General features: G+C 35.3%; 1 protein-coding gene across 4 annotated transcripts in view; it reads right to left on the bottom strand.

The window, feature by feature from the left end:
* The window catches only part of ATRNL1 (attractin like 1), a 438,168-nt gene that overhangs the window by 343,778 nt on the left and 75,730 nt on the right, over positions 1 to 18,660 (bottom strand). For all 4 annotated transcript variants that reach the window (XM_074545284.1, XM_074545285.1, XM_074545287.1 and 1 more), the window contains exons 9-12: positions 15,407 to 15,590; positions 11,322 to 11,476; positions 3,542 to 3,626; positions 1,741 to 1,949 (exon numbers count right to left, since the gene is read on the bottom strand). In XM_074545284.1, coding sequence (XP_074401385.1) covers positions 1,741 to 1,949; positions 3,542 to 3,626; positions 11,322 to 11,476; positions 15,407 to 15,590 — 633 coding nt within the window. The remainder of the gene's footprint in view (positions 1 to 1,740; positions 1,950 to 3,541; positions 3,627 to 11,321; positions 11,477 to 15,406; positions 15,591 to 18,660) is intronic.

Genomic DNA, 18,660 nt, shown 5'->3' with positions numbered 1-18,660 from the left:
TAATTTATAAACCTAATAATGACTGGTAAGATAAAGCTCTGTCCTTTAGCTACAAAAAGTATTTGAAAAAGAGTTAATGTCATATTCTTAATAATGGGGCTTGGACTAAAATTGAGGTTATGTAAAATCATTTAAGACACAAACTATTACTTCAGTTTAAAGGAGGCAAGGTTTTAAAAATCATCATTATGCAAAATAGGAGAATTTGTATCATCTCCTATGCTGATTACTGTGTTTAATTCCTGTTTGGTTTAGCTCCTTTAGTTTCAGGTGTGTGCAAGCTTAAAAAATTCTCCTGCCAGAAAAGTCTTGTCATCCAAGAATCGATCTTTTGAAAACCACTAAAATTTCTGCTTATCCTTTTAAATATTGACCATCAGCAGTTTCGCAGATGATACTCTCAACCAGGTAACAACTGAGCCAAGTAATGTAAAAGAATATATGAAAAATTGGTTTTTGGCAAAAAATTGCTACCTGAAACTGGAAGAATATTACAGCAGTGAAACAGTGCTGTTCACATAACTTCTGCGGAATTGGAATTATACAGACCTAATCTCTTCCATGTTGAGTTGTACTTTATTTACACTGCAGCACCTGTACTTGAGAAACTGCTCCAACTTTTTAATTTTCCTTCAACCTGTCTGTGCTTTGTTTTGTTTGGGTTCTATAAATACCTGTTGCTATGACCAGCTTTTTATAAAATCTACTTTTATCTGTATTACTTTCGAATATAATGCCACAAGGTTTTTTTCTTTCTATATAGATGGAACTTTCCAGACTGTAGATGTCTAAAAGTTTTGACACTGTACAAAAGCCATTTTCCAGAAAACTATACCTGGATAATGTTTTTGTTATATCACGTACCATTTTTTTCCCTGATTTTGAGACTTTATAGCCAGTCTAGAAACAAGTACAAGCTATCAGAAAAATAAAATGTCTTGAAGTGTTGATTAATAGCAGTACTAGTAACTTTTCAACAAACATTAAACACAGACTGGCAGTTTAATTGTATGGCAGTTTGTACACACAGCACATAGCCGAAGTCTGGGAAGCAATTTTACACTGTGCTGAAAGGAAAGATGCACAGAAAAAATAGTAGGTGCATGTAGCAGGGATAAATATTCTGTTCATGTGACATATAAGAACAACACTTTCACAAGCAATTTATTTGTGACAAGCCAAAATGCTTAGGAATAGGTTGGAACAGTTATTCATAACAGTAAATTGCTGTTTCAAACAATACAGCCATCACAATGCCACAGAGAAATTCATATGACAAACTTGAACTCATCTGACACACTGCAAAGGGCTTGTTTGCCTCAGGTTTTTTTCCAGCTGTGCCTGCACTATATTCTTCTGTACAAATGCTTCTGTTTCATAGGTAATCTGCTTGAAGCAGTGATGCTTTCCTCTCTTACTGGCACTGGTACACACAGGTATAGGAGTGCCATATGCCCATAACACCAGCTATCACTTGCAGTGCCCATTTGTGCTCTCAGTGTTCTGGCTCTGCTTTACCATCTTAAACTTGTGCTCTTTTGCATCTACTTCTCTGCATGTAAAATACAAAAGGTTTGCACAACTGAATCTTCTTTCCAAAGAACAGATCTCTTGCACTGGGTATTCTCATAGGGGAACACTCTTAACATTCCAGTCACAACTTCCACGTGGTTACTTCTCTGGCGGTTGCTCACCCCTATCTCCCACACTGCATTACAAGCCTGACTAGAATTCACTTACCTGTTTTCTTGGGACATTTTGCTCTAAGGATATTATTAGCATGTCCAGATTCCCAAGATTCACAATGTTTCTTGTTCCACAGGCACCTTATTCCTGGACGAGCATTTTTGCACAGCTCTTCATCTCTGAACGCTTCACAGTTGGGAGGCTTGTACACGAGGATGTCATTCAACAGAACACTTGAAAAACCCCCAAATATATACATGGAGCTATTGGAGAAAAGCAAGGAAATTTAACTGTTATTGGAGACACATTTTCTTGATTTCTTATCTGACTTGATGCACAATTAAAAACCCACATACTATCATCAAAAAAATCTTATTCTTTCTCTAATAAAGACTCTATCAGTGGTTCCTTTATTGATTACATTTTCATTTATTTCTCCATGGAAGTTGAGAGTTTAAAAAAATTGCTGAAAGCTCCCTGTGCTGCATTTATTATGGAGTGGGATATTCAAATATCTGGGGAAAAAATTAAGAGCTTTGAAAGAATGCAGTAATTTTTGCAGTTCGATATTGAGAATAAAGCATGAAATACTGGCCTGCTGAAAACAAGAACATTCTTTTCAAGACAGGCAGCAACAGTTGGCAAGATGGATATTTGTTTTTGGTAACATTTCTGGTGCAATAGCTGCTGACACAGGAAGCAAAAATTAAACCTGAATCCTCACCCTTCTCATTAAAACTAAGAACTGTCTCAGGTAAAAGATAGTAATAGAAAGCCTCTATATTTGTTGTATGATATACTCTTAAAACAGAATTAATCACAGAGTTACCAATAGCAGAAATCTGGAGAGTGTCTTGTATTGCACTGTTTTGGTATCAAAAACCCTTCCAAAAATACCACTGTGTTCTTAAAAAACAAATACATTTTTAATGTAATTAATAGAAAGTGACAGTTCTCAAAGTATCAGACATGGCTTAGATGGCATAAAACACACAAACCATAATGAAAAACTATCAGTTGCTGAATTCATTAATTCCAAGTAATTTTGTCTTAATAAATAAATCTGTTCATTGATTAATGTCAAGTGCTCTGTGTACATACTTACAATTTAGTTCTATTTTTGTTAAAAGCAGTCACACTCTTATTTGTAGCATTACTCATTACCTCATTTCTGACCTCTACAGGATCCTTTCATACAGGATCCATAAGTTGCCCACAAATACTTCAGTACTGACTTTATTAGTGTGATGCATAATGTAGCAGAGGTACAATGATTTATAGCACTGCAACTTCAGATACTAGGCCAGTTGGCAACAAGCAAAACAAAAGCTGACAAGGTAACAATATACATTTCTTTAAACCTGACTATTGTTTTCTACAACTTTTCCAACTTAATATCATCTAGTTGCTGGCAGGCTTTTCCTCCTTCAGGTAGTAGAGATGATGACTGTATCAGTATCATCAAAATGTTCCCTTTTCCCCAGCAAATTTTAGTTACATGGTTATTTTATGACTGTAGAAGAATGAAGAATTATAGCATACTGCAAAGAGAAGAAGATTTCTTCCATCACACCTAAGTGAGGGTTATAGTTGATACCAAATATGAAACTCAGTGTAGCCCTCAATGCTGAGAAAACACCTCAGTAACCTGGAACATTCACCTAAAATGTCACTGAGAGATCCCCAGCAGACTGGGGATTAGCTGTACTGATTACCTGATGAGCACTACTTTCTTTCTCTTTTAACAAGTTATATCAGTTCTGTTATTGAACCATACTTCACTTAAATGTGACTTCTTCTACAGGTTTTTCCTTCAGAAAAATGGCAAGGAAAATTTAAGAGACACTTCATTTACCCATTACTGACAACAGCAGTGTGACCAAATCTGTTGACATCTCGATGCAGATTAGGTTTTGGTAAAATCTTCCATTCATCACAAGCTGAAAGACAAAACAACAAGCATATATCAAATAATTTGAAAAGTTTTCAGCAAAATACATGTGAAGTATATTTCAACCACTCAAGGATAAATCAACTGTACTCCTTTTAGATGCATTTGTGAGTAGATGCTTCAAGAACCTGTCAGCAACACTGATCTATCCTAACATTTATCAAGACCATAGGACATTCACAGAAGAGTCACTTTATTACAGACACAGTTGTCTGCCTTCACAGCCACTTTCAACACCCACAGGAACAAGCCCTGGTCATTGTTGCTGTCAAGGGATCATTCATATTGCCCTCATGTTTACATGTTCTCAAATTAGATAAAGGGTTTCAATTTATAGGCATTTAATGGAATATCTATGGCAGTGAACTCAGTTCTTTTCTTAAGTGTTTTAAGATAAACTATCACACCTCCAGATGTGCAACCCATCTCATTATTGTCTTACTTTTGGTATCTTGATTTAAGTATGCTGCTAATTACTTTCCACATACTTGAGAGGAATGCTGAATCAGGATCTCCATGTCAAATTAATTATTCAAGCACATTTCTTTTGGAACTGCTGTACACAAATGAGGTTTCAGTGTGGTTTATTTTTTCTTTCCTGACTAGAGTTTTTGTTCTTTAGAACAATTACTCTTTTCTTCATTATTTCCTATTTAAACTTTACTGACTTCATATATTCAAATCCCACAGTAAAAGAAATAGGGAGCACCTACAGATTGAAGCTTCAAGGAAAGTGAAGGGTTTTTGCAACTTAATTTGGGTAGAAGCATCTCTCAGTAGTCAGATCATAACACCTCACTCCTCAGCTTAAAAAAACCAGAAGTGGATAAATCCAGGAGGAACAAACTGTCTTCCAAGCTGGTCTCATTCACAGTGTCAGAACAGCTCAACTCTGCCAGTGCTGCTGTTCTGGCCCTTCTAATGCAGAATATCATTCACTGCAGAAAATGATTGACAGCAGCACCTTGTGCAGTCAGCATCCTGTTAGCAAAGCACACTGGAACGCCCTGTGCAAGGTCACACGAGGATGGACTCGGCCCCAGGAGGGGACAGCATGGCACAGCTATGGCAGCAACACCACTAAGTCAACCTGGGCTTCCACCAACCACAGCCTGAGCCCATCAAGAGAGCCAGTGTGAGACCATGGCTGTGATAAATAAATCAATTACATCTCTTTATAAATTGGAAACAGAAACTAAAAGCACATTATTACTAGAGTAATGCAGATGGCTCAAAGAGCAATAATTTTGACATCAGGTGGTGAACTCCATGGAATTAGCAGTGTGAAGAAAGTATAGCAAGTTTCATGCATGGTCTTAGCAATACATCCCAAAATTCTGACTTCTTTCTCAACTCCTACCTTCTATCACTATCATTGTTAACATTATGTTATCATAACACTATGGAATTATTAATACACTTCATCTATCACAGTTGTTATTTTCTTATTTTCTCTACTTAAACAGAGTGGTGAAAGTATGCACAATGCCAGAGAGATAGTCCTGAAACAGTTTCAACCAAAGAACAAGCATTTTAACAACTGACCTGCAAAATCTTACTGTTACACTTAAAAATCAAGTCCTTGATGCTCTTAAGTGACTGCACATTAACAGACACAGCACATGTGAGCTCATGTGCCTTTGATAGTAAAGGAAACAATTTAGGAAACCCACACTAAATTTCCATCTGATTTTAAAACCCACACTAAATTTTCATCTGATCTTAGGAAGCGTTGACATTTATTTTCTTATTTTTACAAACATACACATTATGAACATATAGTCTTTCCTGTACTTAGAAATTTATTTTAGAAAAAGTAGGATTTAACACCAAGGGAAGATCATAAAATCATATTAAAGGCTGATTTTCAGATGAGGAACCCCTGAGGGCTGGAGATATAATAATTCCTTTCTTCCTGATGGTATTTTTCAAACTGGCAGGTCTTTTCAATAGAGTACAAGAAAAAAAAAGAGGGAGGAAAGCTTATTACAAATAGCTTCCCCTCTTATCTCTCCTAGACTTCTCAATAACTACTGAACACAGCACTGTGCAGAAAAATTCTTTTGCTCAGCTTTCAATTCCTGATGTGAGTTTCTCTGTAGAGTTGATTAATACAAAATAAAGATAGCTAGCCAACTGATTTCTGTTGGTTTTCAGTAAAGAATCAAATAGAATTTATCCCTGCCCATCATCTTCAAACTCTCTTTGAACAACTCTAAGCACCCAAATTTCCTAACTTCACTGTACTGTTCCAAAAAAAAAAAGACAAATGGCAAATATAATATGATTTACAACATGACTTATCAATACTACAGCATTCTGTGTGTTATATTCTGTGTGCATTATATTAAGTCTAATAATGATGGTACAGATAGCAAAGAATAACATCTTTTCCTCCATAAAATGTTATGCCCTCAAGGCATTTTACTGATAGGAGGTGGAAGATAGTTGTATCTGTTCTATCTGTAACCAGGTACAACAGATAGCACACGGAAACACACTCTGCTTTTAACAGAACTAGTTACTGAGCAGATGAAGAAACAATACTATTCATTCCAAACTTATTAGCAGAATTTTTAGCCACTGAAAAGTACAAGGAGAAATGAAGGAGTTTTTTTCTTTCTATTACAAAGGTTTCTGCTTTAAGAATAAGCTATACCACATTATAACATTAAAAGAGAAAGTTTCATCCTCCTCCCTGGTGTAGATTAAACAGTTCCCAGATGATACAGAAGTGGCTCTGACAGTGAATAGCCAGTCACACACATTTCTGTGACGAAACACCACAGAAATGCACTGGATTTGAAGCAATCCAGCTGAGAAAATCCCCACTTGAACTTTGCACAGGGTATTGCTCTCCAGAGCCCTCACTCCAACAGGTCAGGCCTCAGCACATCTCATCCACAACCTACTGGCCACACTGCATTAGTGACATCAGAAAGGATGGCCTGGACATTTCACAGGAAAGCTTTCAATGCTGCAACAGTAATCATGCATTACTGGAAGGTTTCTCAGTCTGATTTTATCGGGGGGGAAAAAAAAACCCAAGAAAACCAAAACAAACCCAAAACAGAAAACAATCAAATAATTTCTAATCAACATTATAGTGTCAGTAAAATACTTGAACACAGAATTTGATTTTTAAAATTTAACTAATTAGGCTTACCAAAATGTGACTGAATGGAAGAATAAAATATAATAGAAAAATAAAAGTAAGAAGAAAAGGTTGTTAGGACAGTCTTTAAAAAAGAGGTGACCAATGTTCCATACTTCACCTCCAGGATCACGTTATTATTTTGGCATTGGCAGACTGATTTAGTGACAACCTCTTATTGCAATCAGAGTTTTGTTTTAAGAGAAGGTATAGGAAACCTTAAGGTAGTTAATGCTTACAATTATCAAAAAAATATCTAAATGTCAAACTATTTAAATAGTTTGAACTTCCAATTGATTTATTCTGCTCAATCACACTGCAACAATGCAGTGCAGCTTTATGTGCTACATAGAATCCAATGCCAGCTTATGTTTCTATTTTCTCCTTACATATTTCTAATAATTATTAAGTTCATTTTTCTTTTGTAAAAGTAGTAAAACTGGTTCACAACATATGGACACCATTACACCTCTGTCTGGTTCTTGTTTATGACTCTGGACAACTAAACATTAAACATAAACAGCTAAAACATTGTGAAAGTTATGTACTATCAGAAAACTTATTTTCTGAGTCTTTCCACACTTCATAAATATTTTTCTTTAATCAGATAATAAAAATCTCCTTACTCTCAGGAAAACACAATAGCAAGTATGTTCAAAACAGCATGAATCGAATTTAAACTCTAGAGCTAACATCTACAGCAGAGTCTGTACACACAACAGTGACTCCCCAAGCAGTAAAAAGAAATCAACAACCTCACGTTTTGCTATTAAAGGGAGCAATTAGTGCATTATATTATTATGGCTTTGCTCTTCTAATAGCACAGCAATATGGAAGTAATTGCTGTTACAGACTGCACCAAAACTGCATTTATAACTTAAGGGTTTAGGAACTCATAAAACTTAATCTTTCACAGGCACCGATTTACATTTTCTTTGTGATGGCACATTGATATCCATTTGTAACTCCAGAAAGAGGGAGAACTACAAAAATAGATGTGTTCATATTGGAAAAAAAAAATTCACAGATATTAAAACTACTTCATTTTGTTAATGGCAAAGACTAAAGATGAAACAACTTACTTTACAAGCAAACAATTTATGAATAAACAATTCATTTTTATTACAAAATACAAGCAATAGGTTTGATTAAAAGTGGAACTAAAGTCAATCTCATGAAATAATTTTGAATTTTTTTTCAAAATAGGAAAACATTTCTAAGCTTTGTTTGAATATCCTAGAAGAAACTTAGTACTTCACATGCAATATTGTCTTTCATAAGCAATTGAATTTGCATACTATTTAATCCATAATAATAAACTGAAATCCAGATAGTAACAAAAGAAATATTATGGAGTATATTATTAGTGTAAACATATGGGTTATTGCACTTCTCCCACAGATCCAAACAATGCAGAACCCCGAACACCACTAAGCACAGAAAATCTGCCATGTCCCCAGGATTTCAGGTTTTGGCTTTTACAGAGATTCCCTGACCATAATTCTCTGTACATATCAAGGGTATCCAGACACCCTAGCAACTGTCAAATGTGGAACAAAAGGACTGAGACTGAATACTTCAAAACTCAAACTTAAGGAACTTAGGCATGCAGAGATCTATTTACTAACTGCACCATTTTGGCCAAAAACTAAAATAAATATCTTAAGTCTTTAAAAAAAAAGCGTTTATTTAATTGTATTTTAATACTCGTCTCAATAGTTAGAATCTGTTTTAAACTCTGATTCTGTGTGTCCAATAACCTATTTTATCAGCAAATTTTGCATGTTAATACTCATAAAATATAATCTAAATTATTTTTCTAAGATCTTATTGGAACAGAAATGTAAGTTTTAAGCATATGGGGGCCTTTGTAAAGAAAAGCCATAACCAATGTCATTCAGAAAACTGCAGGTCAACCCCAGCACTCAAGACTGTCCCCAATGCCAAGCTTCCTCTTTCAGATTAATGACGCAATAAGAGCACAGATGGAAAATACCTGACCTCTACAAGAATGACTCTTTTTTATTTTTTTTTTTTTAAGGGGCTTCAAGAGTAACCCAGGGGCAACCCGGTGGTAAAAAAAAGCACAGCAGAACAGAAGTATACCAAGGCCAGATTTCTAAAGCTCTTTTTCTTAATGCAGCAGTCTTCCCATCATGTATTTACTGTTATATAAGTAAATACATCAAGTCGCATTAAACTATGAAAATCACAGCATCATAGCAGTTTTTATAATGTCTCCCCATCTATGTGTCTTCACCTTTGACAACTTTGCAGTAGGTATTTCAAATTACTGAACTGAGCTCTTAATTCATGACACATTTAAAGGTCTAAAACTTGTTATAGGCTAAGTTCAGAACTTAGAGAGCAATGACTGACTCAGAAAAGCAGAAGGGGGAAAGGTAACCCTGTCCCAAGCTTGGTAAAATTGATTGCTCTCTGGAGAGACTTCTCTCTGTGCCTGGACTAGAGGAGGAGTGGGGATTACCAAACTGCATTAGAAACCAGAAAGCTCAGCTTTCAGAAAGCTGAGCTTGGCTGAGATGAAGCCACATGAACAGTTACTCCACATTAATATGAAAAGCAGTGTTTTCATGGGTAATAAAAAGCTGCAGCAATCTATCCAGAGGATTATGTCACATATAATAAGAGAGATAATCAAAAGCACTCTCTAGCCCAACTTGAACATAAATAGCATAGGCTCTATCTCCAGGATTCAGCTGCTTTCCAGACAGCACCCATTTTTTACAAGACAAGGCTAACACTCCATCACTTGCAAGGTATCTAGGAAATGTGATGCTGATAGCATCATATATTTTTTTCTTCCAAGCATTGTTCAAAAACTCATGATACAAAGTAAATAAGATTCTGAAATATACCTATTGCATAATTATTTAATTCTTTATAAAATATTTCAAGTTTTCTGAAAAATGTCTTTATCAAATATGTGCTGTGAGATTTGTTTCTAAGTTGGTAAAATGAATATTACAGAAGAAGAAATCTGAATCAAATTAGTCCTCTCATAGTCCATTTTTTAAGATTAATTACTACATCCAAAGAGTGATTACTACATCCACTTCTTTTGTACTTCATCAGTTTCATAACACATGGAGAATGGGACTTGCAAGAGAATACAAATACCAAATTAAGTACAACCAACTAGACAAACCAAAATATCATTCTATTTATGAAAAAATACTATAAAGCATTTTCATGAAAGATGATAAAAAACTATCAGTGTGTGAAAGTCAGAAAGTTACATTAATTCAGATCTTATGACTCACACTATTGATCTGTAAGTGCACATTTACAAATAAATGTAGACCAATAAATAATACTATGCTCCAAAATGAGAAAGGAGCTCTGTTTCATTAAAAATTAAATCCACATGTAGACTGAAGTGAGAACAAAATCAATAGCTCACACCATCAGATGCCTATAAGAAGGTATGGAATATGCAATAGAGGGTTACAGTAAAAACAAATCAGCTGTTTTATTTATTTGATTTTCAGCTAAGGTATTATTTGCACACCCATTCAAAATAGCAGGAATTAACCCATATACATTCCATGTAATGAAATTAGTCATTATTAAAGCAAAGACATTGCATTGATATCTATAGTGAATGCCATAAAGAGCCATTAACTAGTCCTGAAAGAAGGATCCTGTCTCAGCCTCTTCTACCACTGTGGGCAGCTGATAAACGCTTGCCAAAAGTAGATCCAGGCAGTATCCACAGGCTGTTCTCACCAGGAGCATGCATGAGTGCATTCCCCAGGCTGCTCTGACACATTTCCCTTTTTTTGGCTCTCAGGACAAGAGGCTGTGCTTTCTGGCCCCAATGTGTGCTTTATGATTATACAATACGAGTTATATGTTTATATTGAAAGCCTATGCATAAAATATGGATACGAACATCAGGGAAGGGAGAAACTATTTATGGTAAAAACAGCAGTAGCACAAGATAGGAAAAAGATTATGGACTCATTAAATTCTCTTCTATTTATAGCCTCCACAATCCTATAGGGAGGCTTTTCCATAAGTGTACAGCTCAAAGGGTTGGAACCACTCACCGGAATGAAAGCTGACACCCACTCAGTCTTGCCTTATCACACAGTTTTCCTCCAAACTGTATTCTTATCATATATTTACAAACAACAATCTTTTTTGCTCTCAGCCAGTCTTGTGAAATTAAATATAACACATCCTTTTATCATCTCCTAAAGGCTCCTCATGCTTCACTCAGCCCTAATACCACTTGCCATGCAGAGCCTTTTTTCAGTTTGTCTTCCTTAAAAGTGTGTTGCCAAAATACTGAAAAATATTCAGGGCCTTGAGAATGGCATGGATGCTGCTACACCTTTCCCCACAAACCAAAATCTTTAGACAAAATGGAACAAAAATCTGTAAAATTTACAAATAAATTGAAGGTGTTTGGGATCAAACTATAAAGAATCACTTTAGCTGGACTTGAGAAAGCAAAATGGTGGTATTTAAAACCAGAATGAGAAAGAACAGTACAACACATACCTATATCATATGAAAGAAAATCAGCAGAAAAACACTTTGCACCGTTGCTCAGGGAAGTATCATTATGAGTGTTTCCACCAAAAACAAGCATAGCTCCATTGATTAAGACAGCTGAATGAAGGTATCTTGCAAAGCCACTCTCTTTCAAAATAGTCCTACAAAACATAAGAACAAATACATACTAACACATGAAAAACTGGATAGGGGCATCAAGAAAATTTGTACATGAAAGTGACACAAAATAAGAAAAACAGTAAACTATAGTTATTACACAGTAAATACAATGACATTTAATCAGATTACTTCCAGCATTATCCATTTTCTCATGACACAAAATACATACACATTTATTTAATATCTGACACTTTTAGTTAAAATAAAACAGTTTGCCAAACAATATAGCTGAAATTAGTTTTAACATGTTTATATTCTTCATACATGATTACTGATATGGTAAATTTTACTCAAAACTGAATGAAAACTCATTCATAGCATTAATTCCTATTCTTATATCTATTTAGCTATGGTAGTTTTTTGCTCAAGAAATGCAATAAATAATTCTTTGGATGGCTAAAACAATCTTTAGATCATCCTTAAAATTACAAAAGAAAAAAAATCCTAAATAATTGAACACAGAACAGAAAAAGAAATGGTAGAATGTATTCTAGGTATAATAAAAACACTTGCACTGCTTCATAAACTTATTCAGACTGGTAAACTCTAACATAGCAAACTTCAGTGCTAAAAAAAACTGTCCAGGCAATTGAGGCTTTGATCTCTGTCTTTATTCACTTGAGCCTCTGTGTGTGTGGTCTGCTTTGTGCCAGAGCAGTGGCACAGCCCCAACGCAGCCAAGAGCTATCAATGCCACAGTTTGAGAGGGGCAGATGTGGGGCCAGCAGAAAGAACAGAATACAAACTTGATTCAATCCCAGCAAATAAATCTTACCAAGGAAGAGAGTAACCATCTGTGGGTTTTGCCAGATGAATTAGTTAAGCAGACCAGCTGTAGACATGTTTGTGAAGAGCTGATTAGATCATCAGTACAAAATACCTTCTACATTCTCCTAATAACCTTTCATTGTTTCAGTAATCTAAGTTTACAAGTTTAGACTCTCATTTTCATTTATGTTACTAAACACTGCTCCAAACTACAATTAAGCTGTTAGTCATTAATTTCCTGTAAGAAACTGACTCAACAATCTTTCCTTATGAGTGAATAATACTGTCTCTCCTGAACCACTCTCATATTTGTTCAGTATTTTTACATCACATCATCATGTTTGAGGGAAAAGGTTTAATGTACATCTCATTTTTCTTACATAATAACATAAATCAATCAACAAACTTGAAATATTTTAAGTGATAAAAGATTGCATGTTTTAAAAAGTTGAAAGGAAAGCATCAAACCTGAATTCTCATATTATTATTGAAATAAATTCCCCTCTAGCCCTGGAAAGTAACATCAAAAGAAATATCAAAGACTAAATGAAAATAAATGAGGTTTTTATTGCTTAAAAATGTGACAATTCCTTCAATCCACTTACATACCCACACATGTGCTTCTGCTTTTGACCCCTTTTTTTTTCTTTCCTATTAAGCAACTTGTTTTCTCTAGTGTATTTCTGATTAACATACTTTGAAAACAGAGCACAACATAAGTGTGTTTTTCTAACCACAACCTATCTTGATACAGAGTACTTATGGTACCCCCAGAAAATTGTGGTATTTGGGTTCAACTTATCCATTAGCAACATGGAAAATTAGAATTACATGGAAGTAGAACAAGACATTATTTTAAAGTTATTTTCAACTGGCAATGGAGGAATTCTGCTGCTGTAGCTTGAAAGAATGATAATATCCTAAGAACATGTTATCTTTGTCCATTTGGACTACAGAGACCTTTCTGCCTTTGCTTCTCCTGTTTTCTACAGCCCCTATTGCCTAATTTACACTAATTGCTATACACTAGGCTCTGCCTTGATGATCTGCCTTGCAGCTGTCTACAAATAGTTGTGTTGATCACTAAAGGCCTGAAGAGACATACACTGTTCTGGAGATAACTAAGGATTCTCCTCTACACAGCAGATATTAAAAAAAAAAAAATCTCCACAGATTTGTTTTTTGGGCTACTCACTTTTCTACTTGTGACCCAACTCCTGGTCCCTACCACAGTGAGGGTTTTTTTCCTTTAATTTTTGCATATTGTGTGCTGAGCTTCATCCCTCCCAGTAACAGAAACTTTTCCTCAAGATTCAGCAGAACGGGAAGTTTGTTGATTTGGCCATGATTTTCACTATTCATTAGCATCACTAATGAGGGCAATCTAGAGAACTCTCCAACACATATCAACCCCATGCAAATTCTGTGAGAGTCTCAGCAGGTTTCCCCTGAATCCATTATTTATGCACATATTCGTGTACCTGCAAACATTAGTCCTGTTAACTACAGCAGTGCCAAGTGCTGCAAGCAGCAGCACCACTCTGGGATGGGAACAGAAACACCCAGAAGCCAGCAGGTGCTTCCAGCTTCAGGCCATCATCCAAGCCCAGCTCCATGTTGTGTCCCAGCTGCAGCAGCAGGGCAGTAATGCAAAGCAATGCAGGTATTGCCAGCACTGCAATACCCCATTGTGTATTAGGACTACAGTCCACATTAGGAATTAAAATATGGCCCTCTCACATTCCAAGAAACATAAAGCCTGTTTATTTGATATGCAGAAATTAAAACCTACATGGAACTGAGTTGAACAGGTAATCAGATTTGTGTACCTCAACTTACTGAAGCCTATGAACCTCGGCCAGATCAGCCACTGAAATGGAAGGAGTGCCAAACAATGAGGATCAGCAAATGGCATGGACATGGGCATGAGAGAGCCATCAAAATTCCAATTCTTCCTCATACCACACCTACCCAGTGCCACATTCAGTCTCTTACCTCACCTTTGAATGCTAATCATCAGGTGTCACAGATACAGTAGACAAAGATTCAGATTTTATTACCATAAGTCATTACTCCATCCTCATGCTCATTTGAGCCCATTTTCAAGTGCCATAGTAAAATTCACTCCCAGTGTAAATCTCACAAAATAAAGACTTGAGTTCTCTACAAGCTGCAGAGAATGCTACATTAGTATAAAGCCAAATGAAGTATTCTTTATTAGTTTTTATATGAATAATGCATACAACTATTCTAGCAATTATTATTATTATTTTATTTTTGAACAGACCATCAAAGGAAAAAATATCACTTTGTTCCAAAAATAGAATAAGAAAGCATTAAAATTCCAGGAACTCTTAAATACATTAAAAGGAAAAAAATTCTTGTATTAATGCTTCCAAATGCCATGAGTTAATGGTATTAGAACCCCAGTGAAATCAAACCCATGTTTCCAACATCTGAGAGCAAATTTTGGTGCTTAAAGTGAAGCCATTAGAACTCTACACAAATATTAAATTGCAAGAATAAAATGTTCAAAGAAATAGTTCTTGATCTCAAATCATTTCTAATGTAAGAAAAAACATTCAAGGTCACTTTCTGAACATAACATACATGTAGCCTTCATAAAATATTATAAACTTGAGGAACAAGGAACTGATAGAAATAGAAAGACCAAGAGCATTCATAACTAAGGATTCCTACGTAATACCAGAGGTCTTCTTATTTCTGATAGTTTTGTGAAAAATAACCTTCCACAGTTCTTAGGGTTTTCTCCTTCTTTAAATAACAGCCACTGTAATGCACACCAGCATGAATATACTTATTCATACCATGAGGAAAGAGTTCACATGGGCTATTTCTGCACAGAGGTTGTGTCTGGAAAGGAGAACCTTTTCCCAATTTCTAGAACATGCACAAAGCTTCCTCCCTGCCATCCTTTCAATTAATAGCTCCACTAATCCATTGCATCAAATGTAGTCTCTCACCACAATTCTTCCATTTTGCTGCAGTTCTTCCATTTTGTGTTGTTCTGAAATGTGCAAAGGGTATAGAGGTACCTGATGACTTGGCTAGAACCTTACACTACACTTGTGTTTTATTCAGTAACCTACAACCTGGTTTCCTACATTATAAATCCAACTTACCATGTCCGAGTATTAACTTCATATCTGTAAAGATCATCCACCAATCCATATTTATTGCCAGGCAATGCTTTGTATCCACCATGGACATAAATAGATTTTGTCAGTTCATCATAGACACTGGTATGGCCATATCCACCTTGAACAATTGCTCCTTTCGTTTCTGGGACAAGCCAAGAGTTGGACCCTTGAAGAGACATTAAAAAAACCCATCATTTAAAGGTTTAATACTGCTAAATCACAATAGTAGGAGCTTTAAAGTTATAAAATAATTTCCAATATAATTCTAAATACAGCAATAACTATGGGGATTTATTTTAAGAAGTAGTTTTATACCAACGTATCAAAATATCTGCAATTAGATAATGTTGTCAGATTATTACCTGCTACTCACAATCAAATCAAAAATAGATCATTGTTACAGCTGCCAGGCAGTATCTCATCCTCTCCCACATGTGACTTCAGCACTCACACAAACAAAAAGCCCAGAGCTTTTTGAAAATACGAAATTAGGAGTTATGATTAATTCTCACCAGAGATGGCTGATGAGAATTCAGTGCTCCAGCTCCTTCAGATTCATTAGGAACACCTGTGCTCAGTCACAGGGAGTCTGAGGAGCCTGGCAGACACTGAGCTGCAGTGAGTCGTGAGAAGCACGTAACATAAGGCAGCTCCAAGTGTGCATGGATATGGGCAGACACTTTGGGAGTAACCATAAAATTATTGAGCTAAAATCCATTTCTAACTGCTGTTTCTTAGTTCTTTAACTGCAAATATACCCATTCAGTTGCAGAAGACTCACAAAAGAATAATTTGATAGCAGCTCATTCAATTGGCATTTAAATCCATATTTTACATCACATGATTAATAACTGCAAAGAGACACCAAATAAAACCAGCCACAATAGCTGTTAAGACTGAAGAACAGAATACAACTGGAAAATATTTTACCATCGCAAAAAAAAAAAAAAAAGACACCTATTAAGTTCCTGCAGCTTGTAGCCCAAAAATGTCTTTTTTCCCCACTCCATCTTCCCAGATGATGATCTAAGTCACAAAAAGAGCAAGAGAGCAAGCCAGGAGGTATTTCCTGCACAAGGCAGCCTATACAGAAGAGCCTGTGATGACTGGGAGTCAGCGCTACAGATGTGAAACAAGAAGTAATTCACTTCCAGCCTCGTGGAGATTGACAGAACAGAGCCTGGACAAGGACATCCAAAGTGGAGCCATCTCCCAGTTCTTAACCTCAACCGGCTACCATTCTAAAGTTACTTATCCAAGGCCAGCACACACCACCATACACCTTGCTTCCTCTGAAAATTAGGCTAAATCTCATTCTGATTTTTATTTGATATTACATAGGTAGCTTAGATTAACTCTTCTCCCTCTCATGAAGAGGCTCATGATATTCAGTTATTACTTTTGCTAGCACACTTTCCTTTAATAGTTTCCAGGCATTGCCTCTGTAAGTTACATTTTTTTCAGTAACAAGTGCTTATGGCAAGTTATAAAGTATAGATTCTGAGGAAGAATTGTGATGATTTTTGTGTATAAGAATGCATGGTATTTGTGGTAATACATTATTTATAACTGACACAGAATAGTTACATTATTTATGTGTAGTGTAATGTAAACAGTATTTTATTTCAATCCCCATGTTAGATATTATCAAGCCATGAAGAAGTGTAATTCTGAACACAAATATCAAATTTGTACTGATAATACTGTACATTACATACATATTACTTTGATAACTAATAAATTTACTTGATAGAATTTCTGTAAGAGGGCTGGTGAGAAGTCAGCCTGCAGATACACATTTCTATTGCCAAGAATATCTTCATTTATTTATTTAATGATCAGTTCTAGAGATTGGCATATTTGCTTTCAGGGAAAAAGAACTATTTCTCCCCATAAATTGGCACAATGCTGTTGATAATATGCATAATAGAATATTTTGCATTTCTATCTGAATGGTTCATGTAGCATTAATGGAGCATTATGGTTTATGTAGCAATGCTGTATTTGATGATTCTGAGGTTTTTTCCAACCTAAATGTGTCTATGTGTAGCATTTAGAACACTGTCACAGTAACATTGCATATTGCATCACTTTACATGACTTGGGCAGAAATATGAAAACCTGTTCCTTCTTGAATAAAAAAAAAAATGCTATGAATAACTACAGAAATTCAAGGAAAGAGGTCCAGCAACATCTTTCTGAAATACAAGCCAAAAGCAGTGTTACTTGCTCCTTCTACTTCCCATTCTAAAATTTAGCTGAGTTGCCTGAATTTCAAATACTGAAATGTGTATGTACAGTTTTGATATCATTCACACTTCAGCATCTCGAGTATTGCATCACTCACACAAAAATACAATCCTGTCTGTATTTAAAGACATTACTATGCATAAGATCTGACCTTTTGAAGCAGCTTATTGACATGAATCTTCATCTAGCTTTTTTTCAACAAAAATTCAATTTTTATTGAGGGTGTTTACATAACTCCTCATAGTCAGAGATCCTTCTCTTTCTATCATCATATTATAAGAATATTGAAATATATATAAGAATAAGAAGTACTTGATTGACCAAACTAGTAATTGAAATTGCATTCTCAACAGCTTACAAATTCAAATGTAAAGAGAGCTTCATGAACAAACATGCCAGAAATAATGAAATAGGAGGTTTAATTTTTTTCCAGATTTAAATTTCAAGTCTACTACACAATGTAAAAATAAGGAAGATACATTGGTCCAATTTGTCCTTATTATAATACAATATTCAGATAGATCAGGTAAAAAGAACAAAATGTCCAAAAAGCACCTTGGTGTACCACTTTCATTTTATGATAGTGACAAACTTGAAAATTTTACAAGCAACAAGGAAGCTTATGTTAACTTTAACAAAAAAGAGGAGGCATGTTACATCATGGGGCCACTTTTTTTTATATTATTTCAAGGAAATACTTTTAACCAAAAGCAATCTATAACCTACTTCTAAAGCCACTAAAAAATTGGGCTAAAATACCATATTATGTTAATCCAAAGAAATTTCTGTACTGTAAAAGAAATTAAATTACAGAAGACTTATTCAGAAGTTTCTTAATATATAAGGAACCTTTATAAACCTCAGCTAAACCAAAACAACATTATTATACTCACCTTGAGACTCACATTGAGATTCTTAGAAGGTTTATGAGGTATTGCTAACCTAAAGGGAAATAAATTTCCCTGGGGAGTAACCCAGAAAAGCTT

The sequence above is a fragment of the Zonotrichia albicollis genome, chromosome 7 (assembly GCF_047830755.1).
Source record: "Zonotrichia albicollis isolate bZonAlb1 chromosome 7, bZonAlb1.hap1, whole genome shotgun sequence".
In the NCBI taxonomy this organism is placed as follows: domain Eukaryota; kingdom Metazoa; phylum Chordata; class Aves; order Passeriformes; family Passerellidae; genus Zonotrichia; species Zonotrichia albicollis.
The sequence above is the reverse complement of the archived record's forward strand: the minus strand, read 5'-3'. Positions and strand labels throughout refer to the sequence as shown.